This window comes from Heptranchias perlo, chromosome 2 (assembly GCF_035084215.1).
Source record: "Heptranchias perlo isolate sHepPer1 chromosome 2, sHepPer1.hap1, whole genome shotgun sequence".
Lineage (NCBI taxonomy): Eukaryota > Metazoa > Chordata > Chondrichthyes > Hexanchiformes > Hexanchidae > Heptranchias > Heptranchias perlo.
In genome coordinates this window covers 131,592,778-131,615,810 of record NC_090326.1, presented here as the reverse complement: position 1 = coordinate 131,615,810, position 23,033 = coordinate 131,592,778, and the positions used below count along the sequence as shown (strand labels likewise).

Here is a 23,033-nt window from a genome sequence, read left to right as displayed (position 1 = left end):
CAATTGCCGTTTGTGGAAGAGAGTTCCAAACTTCTACCACCCTTTGTGTGTAGAAATGTTTTCTAATCTCACTCCTGAAAGGTCTGGCTCTCTCATGAATGCTTACATTGCTGCTATAGAGTACAAGGGTTCAAATCTTAAAGATGCCGCCTTGAGTAGTGAAACAAGTAAGAGCTTGCATTCAGAGTTTAATATTGCTTGTTTATTTTGTATCACACTGTGGGGTCGATTTTGCCTCCCTTCTCCTAGCGATAATGGGGCAGTAACAACCTCAAAATGGGGTTGGTCGCCTTACCGACCCGTTAACACCGATGATGGACCCGGCTCCATTTTAAATGGAGCCTACCTCTGGGTGTCCAAAACATCCTCTTGTGTCAGGTGATAGGCCCCTTTTAATATAGAAATCAGGATCCTATGACATAAATAGGACCCAGATTGCCAATTTTGGTCGGAACTGGTAGGAGCCTGCGCTGTGAACTCCGATCAGTTCAACGGACAATGGAACCAACGAGGCCCACCAAAAGGATTCACAGACCTCACATCTGCCCAAGTTCTACTCTCAGACGGATCAGCAGACTTGCCTACACCAGTGGCATGCCTACAGAAATCAGACAGCTGGCTCTCAAGCTAATGCCACATCTAATCCATTAAGCATCCCAGCGCCAGCGATAGCAGAGATGCCAGAAAGCAGACAGGATAGTACTGGACTTGGTTGACTCAAATGCAGAGTACTCACAATGCACACCACAGGAGGCCCAGGGCTGCCAGAATTTTGTGAAATTCTGTGTCAGTGAAATCCTGCAGCCAACCAACACATTTATTATTTCCACAAGGGAACCATTTGGATGTAATAGGTTAGGTATCACACGCTTGAAACAAAGCACAAGCAAAGGGGAAGCTAAAAACAGTTACAAACCATACAAGGGATGATATATATAAATACAAATGAATGCAGTGCACTTGACTTAAGTATTTACGTGTCGCTGTTTTGAGACATCTGATGCGCTACTTTAACATTCCAAAGATAAGTTGGATAATCATTCTGGTTGTAGCATGAGTTTGCTGCTTCTGTCATAAGCCGTTGCTTAAGAGAGTTGCCTTTGTCTCCCAGGAGCCATCCTTTAACACTTTGATCTCCAAATAATGGTGGTGCTCTATCACATTCCTGCTCTTGGTCAATTTGTTGAAATCATTGGCCCTTCAGAATAATGCGCTGATAAATCTGTGGACAACAAACTGGCTGACTTTGCCAATATTCTCAGTGCAATGCTAGAAACAGTTGGAAGCTTTAAAATGGCTGCTGTGGTGAATTGATGGCCACTGGTAGTGCTGTCCAGATGTTTGGACATTTCCCTCAAGGAAGTGGCATGGCTCCATCACAGACTCCTTAGGCACATCTCTTCTGTCATTCCCAGGTATCTGCCTGGTATGGGTAGACCAATTGGGGATGATTTTAAACCCCAAGAACAGGTGGGTTGGGGGCGGGTGGGAGTTGAAAATAGTTGTTTTTTGTGTCGCGACCACAACCCGGCTTTATTTCCGGGTTTAACATCGGCACGTAAAAGTACAGGCTTCCCACTGGGAATGCAAGGTCCGAAAATTTTGCCATTGTGACCCAAAAAAACAACTATTTTCAACTCCCACCCGCCCCAACCCGCCCGTTCTTGGGTTTTAAAATCACCCACATTGTGTTGTATGCCAATAGGATTTAACCTGTCATCTGACATCATTGGCAACCCTTTCCTGCTCTTTAGGTCTTCCTCTGTCAATTGCAGTCCAAAACCCATAGGTGGCAAATTTCTGCAGGGGTTCTCAGAAAACTGTACATCATATAAACTGGAATGAACAAAGTTTCCAGTGAAATTAATATTTTATGTTGCTGCCTTCTTTCATCCTGAAAGCTATTTGCACCAGCAAAGATAAAGTTAATAAAGTTGAATTCTTTTTGTATTTTCATTAATCGACATAATAATCCCATTACAGGCACTAAATTGGGTTTTACAGTGGCACAAAACAACGAAAACAGGGCCTGCAATGTAAAACTGAAGATAAAGTGGAAGATTAATAGGCCTGACCTTCAATGCTGTGCTTCAGTAACCCAGTCTATCCATATCTTGGCAGAACAAAGCATGGGTATGTTATTAAATGCCTATTGAAATTGTGGACTGAATTCTACCCCGTTATAAACTATTTTAGAAACAAATGAATGTAACTAACACCACTGTAATTTTCTTGAGAAATTCAGGTTGATTTTGGAAACCGTTTTTTCCAATCTCAGAGAATACGACATACAAAGTATCGTTTTGCATTCCTTCTTTACCCTAATTGTAATAAAGCCATCAAGGACACTGTGAAAAGTGTTAATGGGACAGTTGAGACAAACATATATCTGATGCTAGTTTACATTCTGCACTGGTGTATCTGTAGGATCGGCTGTGTTAGTTCTGAGTCCAGCATCCTGAAAACATATGCCACTTAGACTCCGATTTGAAGATAAAGACCTGATTTATCAAGCAAATAATGTAACTACATGATGTATGGTTAAACCACATTAAAGTAAATATTATATTTGAAAGACATTCAGAGGTAGAGAGTAAGGAACACTGACAGTACCTTAGGGACCAGAAGTAAGCCCAGAGTAACAGTCACAGTCAGATGGGTGTGAACAAAGAACATCATCAGCATCCAATCACTGTGGAGGCTTGATGCCAATGTAAACCTGCAAAGAGAAATCCAATTTTATTGATAAACATCTTTCAGATTAAAATGTATTATTCTAATCTAAAGGTGTTCCAGAGTTATTATATGATTTCATGTATAACAACACCAACTTGCATTTATATAGCAGCTTTAATGTAGTAAAGTCCCAAGGCACTTATAGTAACAAAAAATTGCACTGTTTTACTTTATATTAAAATAATAATGAGGCATATAGCTAAACTATTAGACAGTTTCTTGTGATTTGGCAACTGTCCACGGGCAAAGGCAAATTTTAAAAACACTGCAAAACAGTTTATTTAACAAGTAGACTTCTGTAGGGAAATCAATAGTCAGTCAAGCTTTGGTGCTGTCATCATTTTAGTTTACATCATCTTTTTTCTATGTTCCTACAGTCCATGAACGTGTTGTCGCCTCACAAATTTGTGCCTATCTGTTTGAAACTCACCATTCAGGTTCCCGCCCCTGAAACAGCACTGAAGCGGCTCCAACCAATCCTCTGTTACTGTTGCCGCAGCACGTTATCTCTCCCTGTCATGAGATCAGCTTCCATGTGTACGCTGATGATACCCAGCTCTATTTCTCCAGCACCTCTCTCGACACCTCCACTGCCTTTGTGTTGTCAATCTACTTGTCCGATGAATTGCAATGTCATTCAGTTAAATGGTGGGAAGACTGAAACCATCATCTTCGAACCCACCACAAGCTCTGTACCCTTACCACCCATTCTATCCCCCCCACTTCTCTCTCAACCACTGCCGCATGTCACTTATGGAATGAAAATCGGGCACGATCTGTAATGGGCAAGCGATCCACTCTGCCAGATTGCTGTCTAGGTGGTGAAGTGGAAAATATACCCCTATTTATGTGTCGAGTGGTGGTGGGGAAATAGAGCTGGGTATTAGGCGGAAGTTGATTCCATGTCTTCGGGTGATGTTGCAAAGGGGCAGCATGTAGATGACGAAGAGAAGGGGCAAAGGATAGATCCTTGGGGGACTGCGGAGGTAATGGTGCAGGGGCAGGAAGAGAAACCATAGCCAAAGATACTTTCTTTACGACTGGATAGGTAAGAGTGGAAGTAAACAGCAGTCCCACAGAGCTGGACAACGGAGGAGAGGTGTTGGATGAGGATAGCGCAGTCAACTGTCTCTAAGACTGCAGAGAGGTCGAGGACGATAAGGATGGATGGTACACTATGGTCACATGGTTACCATGGCCGATCCGCTTTCACCCATTTTCCGCCGGGTGGTGAAAGTCACCCCAATGAGTCAGTTGTCTGCATTGTTATCAATGACCCATCAAGTTTGTGTCTGTTATTTATGTGAAGTCTGTCTTCTATATTATGAGCATCCTATTCTTAGCCTAGATTCTCATCTTTTGCCATTGTTTAGACTCAAATGATAAACTCAGATGGAAGTGTGCTGTGTGCACCCAATTTTCCAATATCAGTTCATTAGCACAGCTTCAGGTGTAGGCTGGAGCCTAGCCTTCCGATCTAGTTATCACCCGCATTAAAATAATGTCAATTGGAAAATTTAAGCTTAGTGGTGGGAGTGGAAAATTCCAGATAAGTAAATTTCAAAGGGATAGGGGCAATATGATAATATGGTGACAAACATTTCCGAAACCCTTTGTAGAGTGTCAAAAGGAATCATAATTGATTAACAACCTTTAGCAAAGCTGAAGGGATAGGAGATTAAAAAGTGAGGAAGCAAAATAAGTGAAAGGAAACCCAAGGTGCAGGCTTAAGTCTGCAGGAAAATGACAGAGCCGCCCAACACCTCGCCTCCTTTTGATGGCTACTGAAGTGGAGCTGACACTGCAGGAGATGGCTGCGTGCCATTCCATAGTAGCATGTGCCATTGCAACATGTCTGCACGGAGATATAGCCAAGTTTCAGACCATAGCTGACCACTGCTGTCACTGGCTGTGCCAACCCTATGCCTCATGGTAACTGCAAGCGTCCATGCAGCAGATGGAACAGTTCTGCATCTGCCGCTTTGCTGACCCAGATCCTGAGAAGTTCCCCGCAGTCATTGTCAGGCAGGTGTGCTGGTGCCTGCAGATGTGGTTGGTGGCACCTTATCATTGTGGCCAGTCCCGGTCCTATTTATCACCCTGGTATGCTTTCTTTCATGCAATGCCACTGAAAGGATGGCATACTGTGATTGAGTTTCGAACGTGTCTGAACATTTCAGATATTGGTGGGGAAGGGGATGTTTTGCAGAAGTAAGCAAAAGAGATGGGTGTACAGGGCACAATTTCCAAATTTGCAGATGACACAAAACTTGGAAGTGTAGTGAACAGTGAGGAGGATAGTGATAAACTTCAAGAGGATATAGACAAGCTGGTGAAATGGGCGGACACGTGGCAGATGAAATTTAACGCAGAAAAATGCGAAGTAATACATTTCGGGAGGAAGAACGAGGAGAGACAATATAAATTAGAGGGCACAATTCTAAAAGGGGAACAGAAAAAGAGAGATCTGTGGGTATATGTGCACAAATCGTTGAAGGTGGCAGGGCAGGTTGAGAAAACAGTTAAAAAAGCATACGGGATCCTGGGCTTTATAAATAGAGGCATAGAGTACAAAAGCAAGGAAGTCATGATGAACCTTTATAAAACACTGGTTCGACCACAACTGGAGTATTGTGTCTAGTTCTGGGCACCACACTGTAGGAAAGATGTGAAGGCCTTAGAGAGGGTGCAGAAAAGATTTACTAGAATGATTCCAGGGTTGAGAAACTTTAGTTACGTGGATAGACTGGAGAAGCTGGGGTTGTTATCCTTGGAACAGAGAAGATTGAGAGGAGATTTGATAGAGGTATTTAAAATCATGAAGGGTCTAGACAGAATAGATAGAGAGAATCTGTTCTCATTGGCAGAAGGGTCGAGAACCAGAGGACATAGATTTAAGGTGACTGGCAAAAGAACCAAAGGTGACATAAGGAAAAGCTTTTTTACACAGCGAGTGGTTAGGATCTGGAATGCACTGCCTGAGGGGGATGGTGAAGGCAGATTCAATCATGGCCTTCAAAAGGGAACTGGATGAATACTTGAAAGGAAAACATTTGCAGAACTAAGTGGATAAGGTGGGGGAGTGGGATTGGCTGGATTGCTCTTGCATAGAGCCAGCACGGACTCGACGGGCCGATTGGCCTCCTTCCATGCTGTAACCTTTCTATGGTTCTATGAAAACAGAAGAGTAATGAAGGGGAAGGTGAAAAGAAAAGTAACAAAAAAGGATAAATTTAAACAAGCAGCGTGAGAAAAAAGAAATTAAGGAGTAGGGGGTAAGGTAAAGGGGCATATGTAAGAAGGGGATTGGGAGATCCTGTTGAGGCATGAGAAATGCAATATGAGGTCTACTAGTTATTGTAAAAAATATTACTAGATTTGTTAGGTTGGAGTAGATTTTAACTTACGTCACCCGGCGTAAACATAGAGGCCCGAAAATAGCTTAATGCCCTGCTTACGCCATCGTTCTGGCCACCGCCATCATCAAAGGGGCCTATTGCTGGGCCTATTTCTTGCAGTTGTCTCTTTTAATATGCAAATTGGGGTTCTATAACATATATAGGACCCTGGCTGCCATTTTGGGAGACAATTGGGCAGACTGTCCGTGAGGATCAAATAGGTAAGCTTCAAAATTATTTTTGTGGGAACAGAAAGAGCAAGAGTACTCCTCTAGGCTCCAGAAGAATAATGTGGGCCGTTGCCACCCCAGGCTCTCCCCCACTACCCCCACCCCCATGCTACCGATCCCCCATCTCACCCACCGAAGTTACCTTGCTGCCAGGCAGGTTGCCTGATATTTCGCTGGCCCGTTTCTCATGCTTCCCTTTCCACCAGCTATCCCGCATCCGTTTAGCTGTTCACACGCTGTCTGTGTCTCATATATGTCTTTCATTTCTTTGATTTCTCTCATTATGCCTCTTATTGTTGGATACTTCTATCACTTTTGCCATTTAATCATCTCCTGTTTTCCACTTAAGCACTTTACAGATCATTCTATTTCTTTTCTTTTCTTGATGTGATCCTGAAAGTTTGCTATCATTCTCAATTGAATTCAGCTATTATTAAAGATACCATTTGGCGTCCATCCCACTGCAGCTCTAGTCGGGGAGGGTGGCAGATGGTGTTAGCACAGCTGAATGGAAGGGATATGGGATGTAACAAATGATATTATTTTGATCGTTGGCAGTTAATGAGCTAAAGAAATACACCAACACTGCAAGCATACACTGAACAGATAACAACAATACATAGTTACAAGTACAGCCTGTGATTATAGCAGCAAATGGTTCAGATAAATGGTAATCTCATATATTTCTTAAATTACCTGTTACGAAAGAACTGTTCTGACTTAACTTACATCAACTATTGAAGACTAATTTACGAACATACGAGCAATGACAGACAGGAAAAGACCCTCTGGTCCATCCAGCCTGTCCCACACAAATATCCACTCTCCAACCCACTCAAAACCCGATTTGGAGATACGGAACCCCATGCATCACAAATAAATTATGACACGAATTGGAATGTAGGGAATTAACTTTTGAGACTGTATTGTACAACTATCAGTAAGACTGTACTCTTAAGGTCATATTAGTGTATTTACAATCTGATTTCTCGGGTTATATGGTGGAAAAAGGGACAAGTGCTTCAATCAAGTTGTTTTCCAGTCAGGCCTTCATGGATCAACATTAATGCCATCAGTAGGTCAGATTTGAATAGTGTAAGAAAGTCGGCAGTCCCGCCTGAATATCTGAACTAACTTCGAAGTACATGTGAGTTTGACAATGTTTGTGTGTAATTAAAATACATTTCAACTAAACTAAAATAACAAAGGAGAAAATGTTATTGTTAAATTGTCTAGAATTCTGTTTGTAGGCCGAGGTAGAAAATCCGGTTCTATATTCATGATACATGCTAAGAAACAGTAATTATGACATTATTGGGTTAGCAGCAGGAAATGATGCATTATGACATAATGAGGTGACATAATGAGGTGATATTACGGCTGCGTTTTCACAAAAAAATATTGAAAAACCTGCATGAAAGTTTCTATAATTATCATCTTCAACTTGTTCTTAATCATCCACCTTAATTTATCTACTTGTCCCTACTTCCTTTTTGTACCAACTTTTACCCTTTCCTTTGAGATACAGTTCCACCAGTCTCACAGTGCTACAGGAACAGGAGTAGGCCATTCAGCCCCTCGTGCCTGCTCCGCCATTTGATAAGATCATGGCTGATCTGTGACCTAACTCCATAAGGGCCAATGCCTTAATACCTTTGGTTGCCAAAAAGCTATCTAGCTCAGATTTAAATTTAGCAATTGAGCTAGTATCAATTGACGTTTGCGGAAAAGAGTTCCAAACTTCTACCACCCTTTGTGTGTAGAAATGTTTTTTAATCTCACTCCTGAAAGGTCTGGCTCTAATTTTTAAACTGTGCCCCTATTCCTAGAATCCTCAACCAGCGGAAATAGTTTCTCTCTATCCACCCTATCTGTTCCCCTTAATATCTTATAAACTTTGATCAGATCACCCCTTAACCTTCTAAATTCTAGGGAATACAACCCCAATTTGTGAAATTTCTCCTCGTAACTTAACACTTGAAGTCTGGGTATCATTCTAGTAAACCTACGCTGCACTCCCTCCAAGGCCAATATGTCCTTCCGAAGGTGCGGTGCCCAGAACTGCTCACAGTACTCCAGATGCGGTCTAACCAGGGTTTTGTATAGCTGCAGCATAACTTCTGTACTCTAGTCCTCTAGATATAAAGGCCAGCATTCCATTAGCCTTACTGATTATTTTCTGCACCTGTTCATGACACTTCAATGATCTATGTACCTGAACCCTTAGGTCCCTTTGGACATCCACTGTTTTTAACTTTTTACCATTTAGAAAGTACCCTGTTCTATCCTTTTTTGATCCAAAGTAGATGACCTCACATTTGTCTACATTCAATTCCATTTGCCACAGTTTTGCCCATTCACCTAATCTATCAATATCGCTTTGTAATTTTATGTTTTCATCTACACTGCTTACAATGCCACCAATCTTTGTGACATCGGCAAACTTAGATATGAGATTTTCTATGCCTTCATCCAAGTCGTTAATAAATATTGTGAATGATTGAGGCCCCAAGACAGATCCCTGCGGGACTCCACTAGTCACATCCTGCCAATGTGAATACTTACCCATTATCCCTACTCTCTGTCGCCTTTCGCTCAGCCAATTTCCTAACCAAGTCCGTACTTTTCCCTCGATTTCATGGGCTTCTGACTTAGCTAACAGTCTCTTATGTGGGACCTTATCAAATGCCTTCTGGAAGTCCATATAAAAAACGTCCATTGACATTCCCCTGTCCACTACTTTAGTCACCTCTTCAAAAAATTCATTCAGGTTTGTCAGGCACGACCTACCTTTCACAAATCCATGCTGGCTCTCTCTGATTAACTGAAAATTCTCGAGGTGTTCGGTCACCCTATCCTTAATTATAGACTCCAGCATTTTCCCCACAACAGATGTTAGGCTAACTGGTCTATAATTCCCTGGTTTCCCTCTCTCCTTTCTTAAAACACACCAAGGTTAAAAGAAAGATCATGAAATAAATCTAGAAGTAGCAGAAGGCTGCAACCAGAAGCAATATTATTGTCTGTAATAGCCTGAGTTCATAGTAGGTATGGGTGTAATAACCTTCCTGAAGTGTTCATTTTTAGTTTGTGTCAAGGGACAGCAGCAGAGAGCTCCCAGCAGGGTTTGGGAAAAAGTTTCAAGGATTTGGTAAGTGGCAATACTGAGCTGCAACCTGATTTTTCTCCTAGATTGACGGTTCTACTACCAGTACTGATAAGACAAGCAAGAAGCTGGAATCATCCCCCACCATAATGGTCTAAATCTAGTATAAAAGTGAAGGCCTACCCTTGCCATGATAGAATTTCAATCAAATTTTCCAATCAAAACTCACTGATAAAAATATCACAATAAGCAAACTTTTTTTTTTAACTGGTTGGACAACCTATTTCTCTGAAGCCTATAACCATAAAATGGTACACAAGCCCTAAAATTGCAATGTGAAAACAGCAGGTCTGCACTTGCCTGTGGTGCAGGTTTGCCTGTGCTGGTGGTAGGGAGGGCTGGCTGTGCCGAATTTTGCAAGGCTAGCCCCACCTGCTTTTTGTAATAGGCTATAGCACATATGAAATGGGTTCAGGGAGGCTACTTGGAAGTGCAGTTGGTTGGGAGCAGGGATTCTGGCGAAGGAGCAGCTCTGAAAGAGAGGTTTAGGTGCAGGGGGTGCAGCAAAGGAGGGCGGCCTTGTTTGGAGTGGAAGCACATTCTCCTCTCGAAGCAGTGGTGCATGCTGCTTGGATGGAGATTGCAGAGACAGGAGTTTCTTGGGTCTGTAGGTAACAAATGAGGAAGACGTTTTATGGAATCAGAAGGGATGCCAAAGTAAGTGTCCTAATATATGCATACATTGGAGCATAGTACACTTGGTGCAACCTAAAATAGTGAGTTGCAGCACCCTCAGGAAGGGAGCATGCAGAGCATCGAGGGAGGTCTTGCCCTTTTCTATTGCAGAAAAGCCATAGGGCACACTTTATATGGGGCACACAAACAGCTGGCACTAAGTCACATAAGTGTTGAAAGGTATGATCCGACCCATTGCCCCCTGTACTACATTTGGGTGCCTTGTTTGTGCTTCCAGGAGAAGGCAGCTCATAACCACCACAAGCACACGAGGGGACCTGCTCATTTGAAGGAGCTGTCTGGATTTGAGGAGATGGCCCTCAGCACTTTTGGCCCAGAGTCTGTGAAAGGATGGAAAGTTAGGAGGGTGCTGCCCACCCCTCCTTTTATTTGTTCCTTTGCCCACTCTCACTCAATAACTTAGAGGACACAATGCACAACAGAAGCATAGTGCACAATATACTGTCATCTTATCTCTGCTACAAGACATTTCATTCTGAACCACAGTGATGTCTCTTCCTATATGATCTTTCTCAGATGAGGTCAGATCAGTTGCTGGGAGCCAGGAATTCAGTGTTTCACAGCATGTTTCGTCACACACTCCATCAGATCCAAGCTCCCTGAGCATTTAGAAAGTGAGTATGAGTTGGGTGAGCATGGATCAGTAGTCAGGAGGAACAAGTAGAAACGGCAGTGATGGGAAAAGAGCAAAAAACTGCCCAGGTTTCTAGCACTGTATGAGCAAGGAATTAGCATAGTGCTATGCCTACCTTTAGAAGGGATCTGATCGATGAGCCCTGAGACATCTTTTGAGACAGCACCAAACACCTGCAAGAGTTATCGGGTAATGTGCACATGTTTACCTCCAACCTCCCAGTAACGATGCACAAAGGATGCTCTGCACCATGGAGTGATTGCTAACTTCACAGTATCTGCAGTGGAGCCCTGAGAACTATGGGACCAAGTACAGACACTATCAGCTTTCATCTGGCATGTCCAGGCAAGAGTGTCACGGTCATTATGTGTGACTCTTGGGTGGTGACAGAGGAGGACATAACGCCTCAGGTGTCATTGCACCTCATTTACTATCCTTCCTCGTCTAAATCATGGAGCAGGGAATGACCATACCTGCTAACTAGGCCGAACGAGCCTTCAAATCGAACAGCTCTCTTTGCCACTCTATTCCTGCCCCACAGCAAGTTTAACCCCCAGGATTTGTTGGCAGCTGAGGCGCCCACTTGACTCAGATGGGAGCCTCATTAATATGTACTATTCAGGGTCCTATCATGTACATATGACCCCGATGGCACTTTAATGGCACATTAAGCAGGGCACACATGGCAGGCGTTCCACTCAATAAAACCTGTGGGGGAAGAAGTGAAGGCCCTCACGGTAAATTTTGAAACTGACCTTTGTGGGCTTCTCCAGGCTCCACAAGGAAAATCTGGGCCCCTGCTGCACTGGGTTCCTCTCCCACTTCCCACCCACGAGACCCTTCCGAACAACATATCCCCCCCCCCCACCCTCCAATGATTTACCTTAGTGTTGATTTATCTGGGTTGCCCAATCTTCGTTTGCCGGCAGTCTTTTTACGGGGCACTTCGGGCTGGCAGGCGGGATGTAAATAAGGCCCAGCAGTTAATATTGGCTGGGCCTCCCACGGCATCTCCCAGGCAGGTGGCCCACCTGACCAGCGGCTTCCCATCCAGAAGTTAAAATACCTCCTTTGATTTCGTCCGGACCTCACACAGAGACTCCGACATCCCGCCAGGGAGTTAAATTCCTCCTTAAATCAACTTCTCCACAAGAAATATTGCACATCTTGTTCAGCACAGGCCTCACTATAAGCAAGTGCCAATAGCCTGGTCAAATTTGTAACAAAGTAATCAAGACTGTGTTGTATAAATTCCTGCTGATATTTGAGGTGAATTAATTCTGAAGTATGGATTTTAATGGGATTGGCACTATGTTCTTGTCCCTAATAGATTCAGTGGTTAATGTTCCTGATGGGTTTCTTCCTCATTCCTTTTATTCAGTTCATTTAACTGGAAATTATGCAGACAGCTTAAATTTAGTAGCATGGCTCAATTAGTTATTTTTCATTTATTGCTTCAGTTGTCTTTCAAATTAAGTAATTAATCATTTCAAATTTATTAAACAACAAAAAGTTTGTCTTATCGGTTATTCAAGTAACAGAAACATTTCCAAGTAATAGAATGCAGGTTTACTTTTTAGGAATCCTGTGATGTGGGTGCTTCTGGGATGACTGCCTAGATGAAGCAATTGATGATGAATGAATGGAGGGTGATGTTGCACACTTTGGGTAAAGTTAACAGACATGTGCTTTATTGCGCTATTCACAAGTTAATGACCTATCGACATGTGACAGCCTAAGGTGTGACACTTTTGAAGTGAGGCTCCTCTGAGGCCACACTTTCAGGTGTGACGCCTTTGAAAGTGGGACATGATGGTGTGATAGGTACAAGGACTCAGATTTTCCTCTTCAGTATCTGAGTATAAGAACGCAACCCTGCTAGGAATGTCTACTGCCAATCCGGCCAGGCGCTACTCACTATTTTCTGTTCGTTAAAATGAATGGATAGAAAATTATGGGCAGCTTGCGCCCAAATTTTTGTAGGCACTCCCTGTGATTGAAGATTTTATACTCAGGGACTGAATAGGAAAATCAGTGCCAAGACTTTTGATTAGTTAGATAGAAGCAAAGAAATAGAACATTCGGCCAATATTGACTAGGCCAAGAAAGGAAAGACATTCCAACAGGTTTTGAATATTTTAAAAAAAATATTATCTTCACCTGTCATAAGCAGACCAACACTCAGCTCTAACCCACTTTCACAGTACATTGTTACAGGGCTATGGGGAAGAACAAGGGCTGGTTTACTGCAGCAAAGAATCAGCGTAGACACAGTGGGCTCAATTTTAAAAGCAAAGTTGAGGGCAAAGAAAATCATGTTTTTTTGGAGCGGGCAGAAATCTCGGCTCCAACACGCTGAAGAATGCACACTGACCCACAGTCCTCTGGGTGTGCGCGCCGTTCCCGAACCCAGAAGTCCCGCCGGCAATTAAAGCTGGCGGGACGATATTTAAACCACTAAATCAACCAGTTAAAGTTGTTAAAAAATGTATAAATGTAAGTTAGATTGAAGGCAAGTGATTTCAACGCTGCCTCAGCATGTTTCCCATGCTCTGTGAAACACGCCATGGTGAAGGAGTCGGGTTTCAGCCGGCAGCCATTTGGACATTTAAATCCCTGTTTGTCAGATGGGGATAAAAGGTGAGTTATTGCAGCAGGGCACTCAGTTCTCTCAGACAAACTTTTGGCTGGGAGATCTTTGTGTTTAGACTGAAAATTCTTGGTTTCCACTCAGAATTGTTCTCTTTACACATATTTACCGACATTTTGGACCCCGTCAAACTGACACCATCAGGATGGGGGGCTGGGGGGTTGCGATGGCTGCATTCACCAGTACATCCAAGGACAAGCAACACCACCATCCTCGCCAGGCACGGCATGCACTTCTGCCACTTGGAGCTCCACAACACAGTGCTGTGCCACAGGCATCTGCGCAAGAGCAGAGAGGGCAACAACAGAGGGAGCGACATCGCAGGAGGCATTACCCTTGTCAGAGGGTCTACAGACCGAGGCTCAGCTTCCTGGACCTCTCTGAGGAGCAGTGCATACGGAGGCTGGGAGTGAGTCGCCAGATGGTCGCAGACATCTGCAGCCTCCTTCATGCTGAGCTGCTCCCGGCTGGGCCTGGCGGCATCTCATTACCCGTCTCATTACCTGTCGCAATTAAACTCACCACTGCCCTCAACTGGAGAACAGTTTGGAGGACATGTATGATGCCTTGGAAGCCCAGGTGTAAAGTTTCTGTCTGCAACAGGTGGCAGAATGTTGTTCACCGTGAGTCCATTGTCAGGGCCTGAATGGACTCATTTGTGAGCTGTGCTTGAAGCTCAACGGAGACTAGCCTTCTCTCCATCGCAAACATTCCGCACTTACCTGCAACACCATCTCAGGCATTTCCGCAGTTCCCTGCAACACTATCTCAGATTTTCAGCAGTTACGTGTGACATTATCTCAGACAGTTGCTCATGTCCCTGCGACATTATCTCAGAGATTCCCTGTGCCACCATTCCACTAATGCAGGAGTTGGACTCCTCCATCCTACTCTGTGTGGAGACTGTGCGTGGCACCTGTTCCAGTACCTCGCAAATATGTTGCTGCCCCTCGATCATTCTCCTTTTAAAGGATGGCCCCTGGGATTCTGCATCTGCGTCCGGCTGAGCAGAGCCTGGAGAGGAGTGCGCCCGCCGATGCAGACTATCCACAGATGCCCCAGCCACCAGTTGCCTGCTCCTGCTCACTTGTGTGGGGTGACTCACCAGGTGCCAACCCAACTAACTGACTAATTGGACTCACCGAGGCGTGAGTATCTGCGCTGGTGGATGGCTCACTAAGACGTGACAGTGCGCCCTCAGAGGCCTGGAGCTCCTCTGAGGAATCACCCTCTGCTGTCACTGCGGTCATTGAAGAGCCTGTAAGAGAACAGAAAGCAATATTAAGCATCATCACAGATGTGTCATGCTGCGATGAGCATACTGAGGTGTTCAACATGCCAATCACTGTTAACATCAATTCATGTTATGTGTGATGAATGTTAAAGTTGTGTCACCAGACATTTGTGGGGTACCAGCCTTGGTGTCCCCGACAGACAGGCACTCGAGGGTGTGGCTGATCTCGAGCGCCTCCTCCTCCGTGTCTGTGAGGACCACTATTTGTTGTGGACCCCCTCCGGTCCTCGCCGTCCCACATGCATTTTGCGCTCTCTTCTCCTAGAGAGGGAGAAAGAACAGATGTGTGAGTAAGTGATGGTGAAGTGGCCAACCGATGAATGCATTGCTTTGGGTGAGACTGACCGTGAAAGAGATGCATCAGAGGGTGAGTACGAGACAGAGCCATCGCAATGGATGAGAATTGGGGTGAGTGGTAGTGGTGGGGTGACTAATGGGGAGGTGAGGAAGTGCTGAGGAAGTGAAGGTAAGTTGAGGATGAGCCTTAAGTGGGTGTGAGGAGTGATGTGATGGAGTAGTCTTGGCAGTGTAGAATGATGTTGGGGGATGGGGCCTGATGTGGAACATGGAATGCAGGAGAATCAATAAGTGTACTCACTTTTGCTACCTAGTTAGGTCATTGAAACACTTCCTGCACTGGACCCAAGTGCGGGAGATGTTGCTCCTCCTGGTGATCTCCTCTGCCACCTCAAGCCAGGCCTTCTTAGTGGCAGAGGCAGGGCACTTCCTCCTGTCGGCCGGTTAAAATAGTTCCCTCCTCCTCTTCACCCCGGCCAGTAGCAGCTGAAGTGAGGCATCGCTGAATCTTGGAGCTGCCGTGACCCTCTGCTGCTCCATTGGGTCTTCTTGCTCTTTGCTCCAGCAAAATCCATTGGAGCAATGGCCCTTTCAATCCAGATGCTCCAGCTGATAGCCTGTCATGCGGGTGCGCAGTCCGCCCACTGCGCAGCTTTCGGACGGCAAACCCGGAAACAAGATTAATGGCCACCAATTAAGTCGCAATCGCATGGGGAAAGGTAAGTTTTTCGCCCACTGACGCCTCCCCCCACCCCCCCCGCTGCCACCTCACTGCCCTTTTAAAATCAAGCCCAGTGGGGCAGATGGCCTCCTTCTGTGCTGTAAACTTATATGGTTCTACTTCTGTGGTTAAACATTTGAGATTTAGACTTCAAACTGTGCCAATGTTATATTTAATTACACTGGGAACAATACAGGCACATAAGTGAAGCAGAGTCCAAAATAAATAAAATGGCATGTTATTTTACATAATGAAAAGGAACACTTTGTGCTCTCCACAGCGATAACTGCAAATTCCAACTGTATAATGTCTAGAAGTAGCAACTGAACAGACCATATCTAATATCTACTCAAATATCTGTACCTCTGCCTGTGCAAAGTGTCTTCAACATGCAGATTTGCATTCCACTGTATCTATTGTAACAGCTGCTTGTGGCAGTATCACACAGTAGGCAGTTTCCATTCAGATTCCCTCTATGAACTGCGTTGGGCAGAGTCTACTGAAAAAGCCTGCAGTCATGCATACTTCCATTTCCCTGCTAGCAAGGTTAATTGGCGACTATTAATGTGAGGATGATAAATTTAATAAAACCTGTGTACCCCCTGTTTAGATTGAACGGTACTGGTTGCTAATTAACTGCGCACATTTGAAGAGATGTCCTTGGCAGAGAACTTGAAGTGCTCTTCTGCATTTCAAATATAGAAAGCTGATTTAGTTGACCATTAATGGTATATTTCAGAATAACACTTAAGGGTACATTTTTTGATATGGCTGTAATTTACTCCCAAATGGTTGGACATGATTGCAAAGTTGTCCCAAAGTGAAGTGTGTTAATTACATGCAATTTTTTCGTGGTCAGCTCATTATCCAAATTTTCTACAGCTCCAGGTGCAAATTCAGATGTGTGCAGGGAGCACACTAGTGTTGAGTGTGCAAAATTGAAGAGTAGGTGAAATTACAAGTAGGTGTGCTAGGCCTACAGAAATGGTTGGTGCCATCTTAGCAGGTGCCACCCAATCAAGCTATGTTGATTCTTGTATGCTGTACCACTGAAGGTATGACGTACTGTGACTGGGGTGCTTCCAAGGAACTATCTAGTAGTATAGTTAGATATAGTCAGGCATTTAGATATCTAATTTGTGCCATTGAGTCTGCTGTTACAGCTTCCCTTGGGAATTGGGGACTGTCAGTGGCAAACTCACTTTGCTTTGATAAAACAATAGTGCATGACTTCAATGGAAAGTAAAATCGGACGGGGTGTAAAATGGGTAGCCGATTCAATGAGTTTTCTTCCGGGTGGGTTAGGTTAAGATTATCCCCAAACTGTTTTTGGTTGAGGGATAAATGTTGGCCAGGACAATGGGAGAAGTCCTTTCTCTTCACAGAATGCCATGGGATCTTTTATATCCACAGGAGCAAGCAGATGAGCCTCCTTTTAATGTCACATCTGAAAGACGGTACCTCCAACAATGCAGAACTGAAGTATTAGCCTAGATTCTGCGCTCAAATCAGTAGTGAGGAATGAACCTACAACCTTCTGACTCAGAGACAACAGTGCCAGCATCTAGGTCAAAGCTGACACTTAAGCTGGTATCTAGGAGACAAAGGTTTACTTATGAGAACTGTTGAAAAAGAAGACAGTACAAAAAACCTGAAACCATAACATGCATTTTGAAATGGTGTTTAGATTAGCAGATGATGCAGGATTAACCCTGTAACTGATCTGGCTGCATTTTGAAAAATTAGATTTGTTTTTCTCAAAACTGTAATCATCTACTTGTGACCACACAATCTACTCTAGGGAGGCAGGAGAAGTCTCCAACAGGTTTCAAACTTTTTTTGTAAACTACTATGATAAGACTGGAACTTGGCTCCAGGACACTTGGGAGGTGGAGGGCAGTGGGGTGGGGGGTGGGGGTGGTGGGTGAGTGTGTTATGTGTAGCAAAACCATAACACTTTCTTTATGAATGGCTTTCCATTTTGTTATGCACAGGGCACAGAGAACATCTTTCACCATAGTGTATATTTAAATAGTTAGGATAGAATCATAGAAAATTTACAGCACAGGAGGAGGCCACTCGGCCCATCGTGTCTGTGCTGGCTGAAAATGAGCCACCCAGCCTAATCCTATTTTCCAGCACTTGGTCCGTTGCCTTTTAGGTCACGGCACTTCAGGTGCATATCCAGGTATTTTTTAACTGTGATGAGGGTTTCTGCCTCTACCATGCTTTCAGGCAGTGAGTTCCAGACCCCCACCACCCTCTGGGTGAAAACTGTTTTCCTCAGCTCCCCTCTAATCCTTCTACCAATCACTTTCAATCTATGCCCCCTTGTTATTGACCTCTCTGCTAAGGGAAATAGGTCCTTCCTATCCACTCTATCTAGGCCCCTCATAATTTTATACACCTCAATTAAATCACCCCTCAGCCTCCTCTGTTCCAAAGAGAACAATCCCAGCCTATCCAATCTTTCCTCATAACTAAAATTCTCCAGTCCTGGCAACATCCTCGTAAATCTCCTCTTTACCCTCTCTAGTGCAATTATATCCTTTCTGTAATGTGGTGACCAGAACTGTACGCAGAAAACAAGCTACGGCCTAACCAGTGTTTTATACAGTTTTAGCATAACCTCCCTGCTCTATATTCTACACCTCGGCTAATAAAGGAAAATATTCCTTATGCTTTCTTGTCCACCTTATCTACCTGTCTTGCTACCTTCAGGGATCTGTGGACATGCACTTCAAGGTCCCTCACTTCCTCTACACCTCTCAGTATCCTCCCATTTATTGTGTATTCCCTGACCTTGTTTGCCCTTCCCAAATGCATTACCTCACACTTCTCTGGATTGAATTCCATTTGCCACTTTTCTGCCCACCTGACCAGTCCATTAATATCTTCCTGTAGTCTACAGCTTTCCTCCTCACTATCAACCACACGGACAACTTTTGTATCAGGATCTGGAAATCAAATAGGGGGGTAATTTTCATGAGGCCCCATTCATTGATCAGGCGCTGGGCGAATAGTGCACATCACTTGCCCATGAAACTCGACGAGCTGCCCATCTTAATCGCTGTTGGGCAGTGTTGGAGCGGGAGAAAAAGAATAGAATCGTCGAGTTGCCCGTGCTAAAAGAGCTCGCCAATCGGAAACGGGGCGGAAAATCCAACGGCCCATCATAGAATCATAGAATCATAGAATCATAGAAGTTACAACATGGAAACAGGCCCTTCGGCCCAACATGTCCATGTCGCCCAGTTTATACCACTAAGCTAGTCCCAATTGCCTGCACTTGGCCCATATCCCTCTATACCCATCTTACCCATGTAACTGTCCAAATGCTTTTTAAAAGACAAAATTGTACCCGCCTCTACTACTGCCTCTCGCAGCTCGTTCCAGACACTCACCACCCTTTGAGTGAAAAAAATTGCCCCTCTGGATCCTTTTGTATCTCTCCCCTCTCACCTTAAATCTGTGCCCCCTCGTTATAGACTCCCCTACCTTTGGGAAAAGATTTTGACTATCTACCTTATCTATGCCCCTCATTATTTTATAGACTTCTATAAGATCACCCCTTAACCTCCTACTCTCCAGGGAAAAAAGTCCCAGTCTGTCTAACCTCTCCCTGTAAGTCAATCCATCAAGTCCCGGTAGCATCCTAGTAAATCTTTTCTGCACTCTTTCTAGTTTAATAATATCCTTTCTATAATAGGGTGACCAGAACTGTACACAGTACTCCAAGTGTGGCCTCACCAATGCCCTGTACAACTTCAACAAGACATCCCAACTCCTGCATTCAATGTTCTGACCAATGAAACCAAGCATGCTGAATGCCTTCTTCACCACCCTATCCACCTGTGACTCCACTTTCAAGGAGCTATGAATCTGTACTCTTAGATCTCTTTGTTCTATAACTCTCCCCAACGCCCTACCATTAACGGAGTAGGTCCTGGCCCGATTCGATCTCCCAAAATGCATCACCTCACATTTATCTAAATTAAACTCCATCTGCCATTCATCGGCCCACTGGCCCAATTTATCAAGATCCCGTTGCAATCCTAGATAACCTTCTTCACTGTCCACAATGCCACCAATCTTGGTGTCATCTGCAAACTTACTAACCATGCCTCCTAAATTCTCATCCAAATCATTAATATAAATAACAAATAACAGCGGACCCAGCACCGATCCCTGAGGCACACCGCTGGACACAGGCATCCAGTTTGAAAAACAACCCTCGACAACCACCCTCTGTCTTCTGTCGTCAAGCCAATTTTGTATCCAATTGGCTACCTCACCTTGGATCCCATGAGATTTAACCTTATGTAACAACCTACCATGCGGTACCTTGTCAAATGCTTTGCTGAAGTCCATGTAGACCACGTCTACTGCACAGCCCTCATCTATCTTCTTGGTTACCCCTTCAAAAAACTCAATCAAATTCGTGAGACATGATTTTCCTCTCACAAAACCATGCTGACTGTTCCTAATTAGTCCCTGCCTCTCCAAATGCCTGTAGATCCTGTCCCTCAGAATACCCTCTAACAACTTACCCACTACAGATGTCAGGCTCACTGGTCTGTAGTTCCCAGGCTTTTCCCTGCCGCCCTTCTTAAACAAAGGCACAACATTTGCTACCCTCCAATCTTCAGGCACCTCACCTGTAGCGGTGGATGATTCAAATATCTCTGCTAGGGGACCCGCAATTTCCTCCCTAACCTCCCTTAACGTCCTGGGATACATTTCATCAGGTCCCGGAGATTTATCTACCTTGATGCGCGTTAAGACTTCCAGCACCTCCCTCTCTGTAATATGTACACTCCTCAAGACATCACTATTTATTTCCCCAAGTTCCCTAACATCCATGCCTTTCTCAACCGTAAATACCGATGTGAAATATTCGTTCAGGATCTCACCCATCTCTTGTGGTTCCGCACATAGATGACCTTGTTGATCCTTAAGAGGCCCTACTCTCTCCCTAGTTACCCTTTTGCCCTTTATGTATTTGTAGAAGCTCTTTGGATTCACCTTTGCCTGATCTGCCAAAGCAATCTCATATCCCCTTTTTGCCCTCCTGATTTCTCTCTTAACTCTACTCCGGCAATCTCTATACTCTTCAAGGGATCCACTTGATCCCAGCTGCCTATGCATGTCATATGCCTCCTTCTTCTTTTTGACGAGTGCCTCAATCTCCCGAGTCATCCAAGGTTCCCTACTTCTACCAGCCTTGCCCTTCACTTTATAAGGAATGTGCTTACCCTGAACCCTGGTTAACACACTTTTGAAAGCCTCCCACTTACCAGACGTCCCTTTGCCTGCCAACAGACTCTCCCAATCAACTTCTGAAAGTTCCTGTCTAATACCATCAAAATTGGCCTTTCCCCAATTTAGAATTTTAACTTTTGGGCCAGACCTATCCTTCTCCATAGCTATCTTAAAACTAATGGAATTATGATCACTGGTCCCAAAGTGATCCCTCACTAACACTTCTGTCACCTGCCCTTCCTTATTTCCCAAGAGGAGGTCAAGTTTTGCCCCCTCTCTAGTCGGGCCATCCACATACTGAATGAGAAATTCCTCCTGAATACACTCAACAAATTTCTCTCCATCCAAGCCCCTAATGCTATGGCTGTCCCAGTCAATGTTGGGAAAGTTAAAGTCCCCTACTATTACCACCCTATTTTTCTTGCAGCTGTCTGTAATCTCCTTACATATTTGCTCCTCAATTTCCCGTTGACTATTTGGGGGTCTGTAGTGCAATCCTATCAAAGTGATCTCTCCCTTCTTATTTTTCAGTTCTACCCATATGGACTCAGTGGGCGAACCCTCGGATATATCCCCTCTCACTACTGCCGTGATGTTCTCCCTAATCAAGAACGCAACTCCCCCTCCTCTCTTACCTCCACGGAACTGAGCCAGCGGTTCACTATTAAAGGGGACGGTCAAGACAATCGATGGGGAGGGTCAGACTGTCAGTCAAAGGCAGGTGAGATTTTTTGTGGAGGTTCAGGAAGAACATTCCCGCCCCCCAAAAAGTTACCACAAGACTGTTTTTTGGCGTTGTCTGAGCGGCCTCGAGCAGTCTATTTAAGGGATGCTGGTTTGGCCACGTTCCGTTCAGTGCGAGTGGCTATATGGGTGCCACACATTTAGACATCAAAATCGCATTAAGCTCCTATATATGTAACAGGACCCCGATATAAGTACACAATGAGGCTCACACCTATTTCCATCGGGAGCCTTGGCCACCTATTTCAAGGTCCCCTCCAAAACTGCAGCGAGTGCAAAGACGGCGGCAAGATCTTCTTGCAATTCTTGTCTTGCTTCACTGAAAAATAGGGCAGTAGCAAGATGAAAATCGGCCTCTCTAGTGTCAGCATTACATTCATTCAGATTGCTATAGTAAGAATATGAATCGAGTTACATCGAAACTACAGCACAGAAACAGGCCATTCGGCCCAACTGGTCTATGCTCCACACGAGCTTCCTCCCTCCCTACTTCAGATAACCCTTTCAGGATACCCTTCTATTCCTTTCTCCCTCATGTGCTTATCTAGCTACCCCTTAAATGCTTCTATGCTATTTGCCTCAACTACTTCTTGTGGTAGCGCATTCCATTATCTTACCACTCTTTGGGTAAATAAGTTTCTCCTGAATTCTCTGTTGGATCTATTAGCGACTATTTTATATTTATGACCTCTAGATTTGGACTCCCCCACAAGTGGAAACATTTTCTCTACGTCTACCCTAACAAACCCTATCAATTCCTTAAAGACCTCTATCAGGTCACCGCTCAGCCTTCTCTTTTCTAGAGAAAAGAGCCCCAGCCTGTTCAGCCTTTCCTGAATCATACAAATGCACTTAATAATTCATGAAGTATTAGCTCAACCCTACCAGCAGAGACTGAATCTGTGGAAAAGTGCTCTTTTCATTAAAAACTGCTTGTCAGAACTGCGGGAACATAGAAACATAGAAAATAGGAGCTGGAGTAGGCCATTCGAGCCTGCTCCGCCATTCAATATGATCATGGCTGATCCTCTATCTCAATACCATATTCCCGCTCTCTCCCCGTAACCCTTGATGCCTTTTGTGACTAGAAATCTATCTAGCTCCTTCTTAAATATATTCAGTGACTTGGCCTCCACAGCCTTCTGTGGTAGAGAATTCCACAGGGTCACCACCCTCTGAGTGAAGAAATTTCTCCTCATTTCAGT

General features: G+C 44.3%; 1 protein-coding gene across 1 annotated transcript in view; it reads right to left on the bottom strand.

Annotated features, from left to right (window-relative positions):
• The window catches only part of gpr158a (G protein-coupled receptor 158a), a 529,385-nt gene that overhangs the window by 26,785 nt on the left and 479,567 nt on the right, over positions 1 to 23,033 (bottom strand). Inside the window, exon 9 of the mRNA XM_067999059.1 lies at positions 2,614 to 2,719. Within this exon, the coding sequence (XP_067855160.1) occupies positions 2,614 to 2,719 (106 nt within the window). The remainder of the gene's footprint in view (positions 1 to 2,613; positions 2,720 to 23,033) is intronic.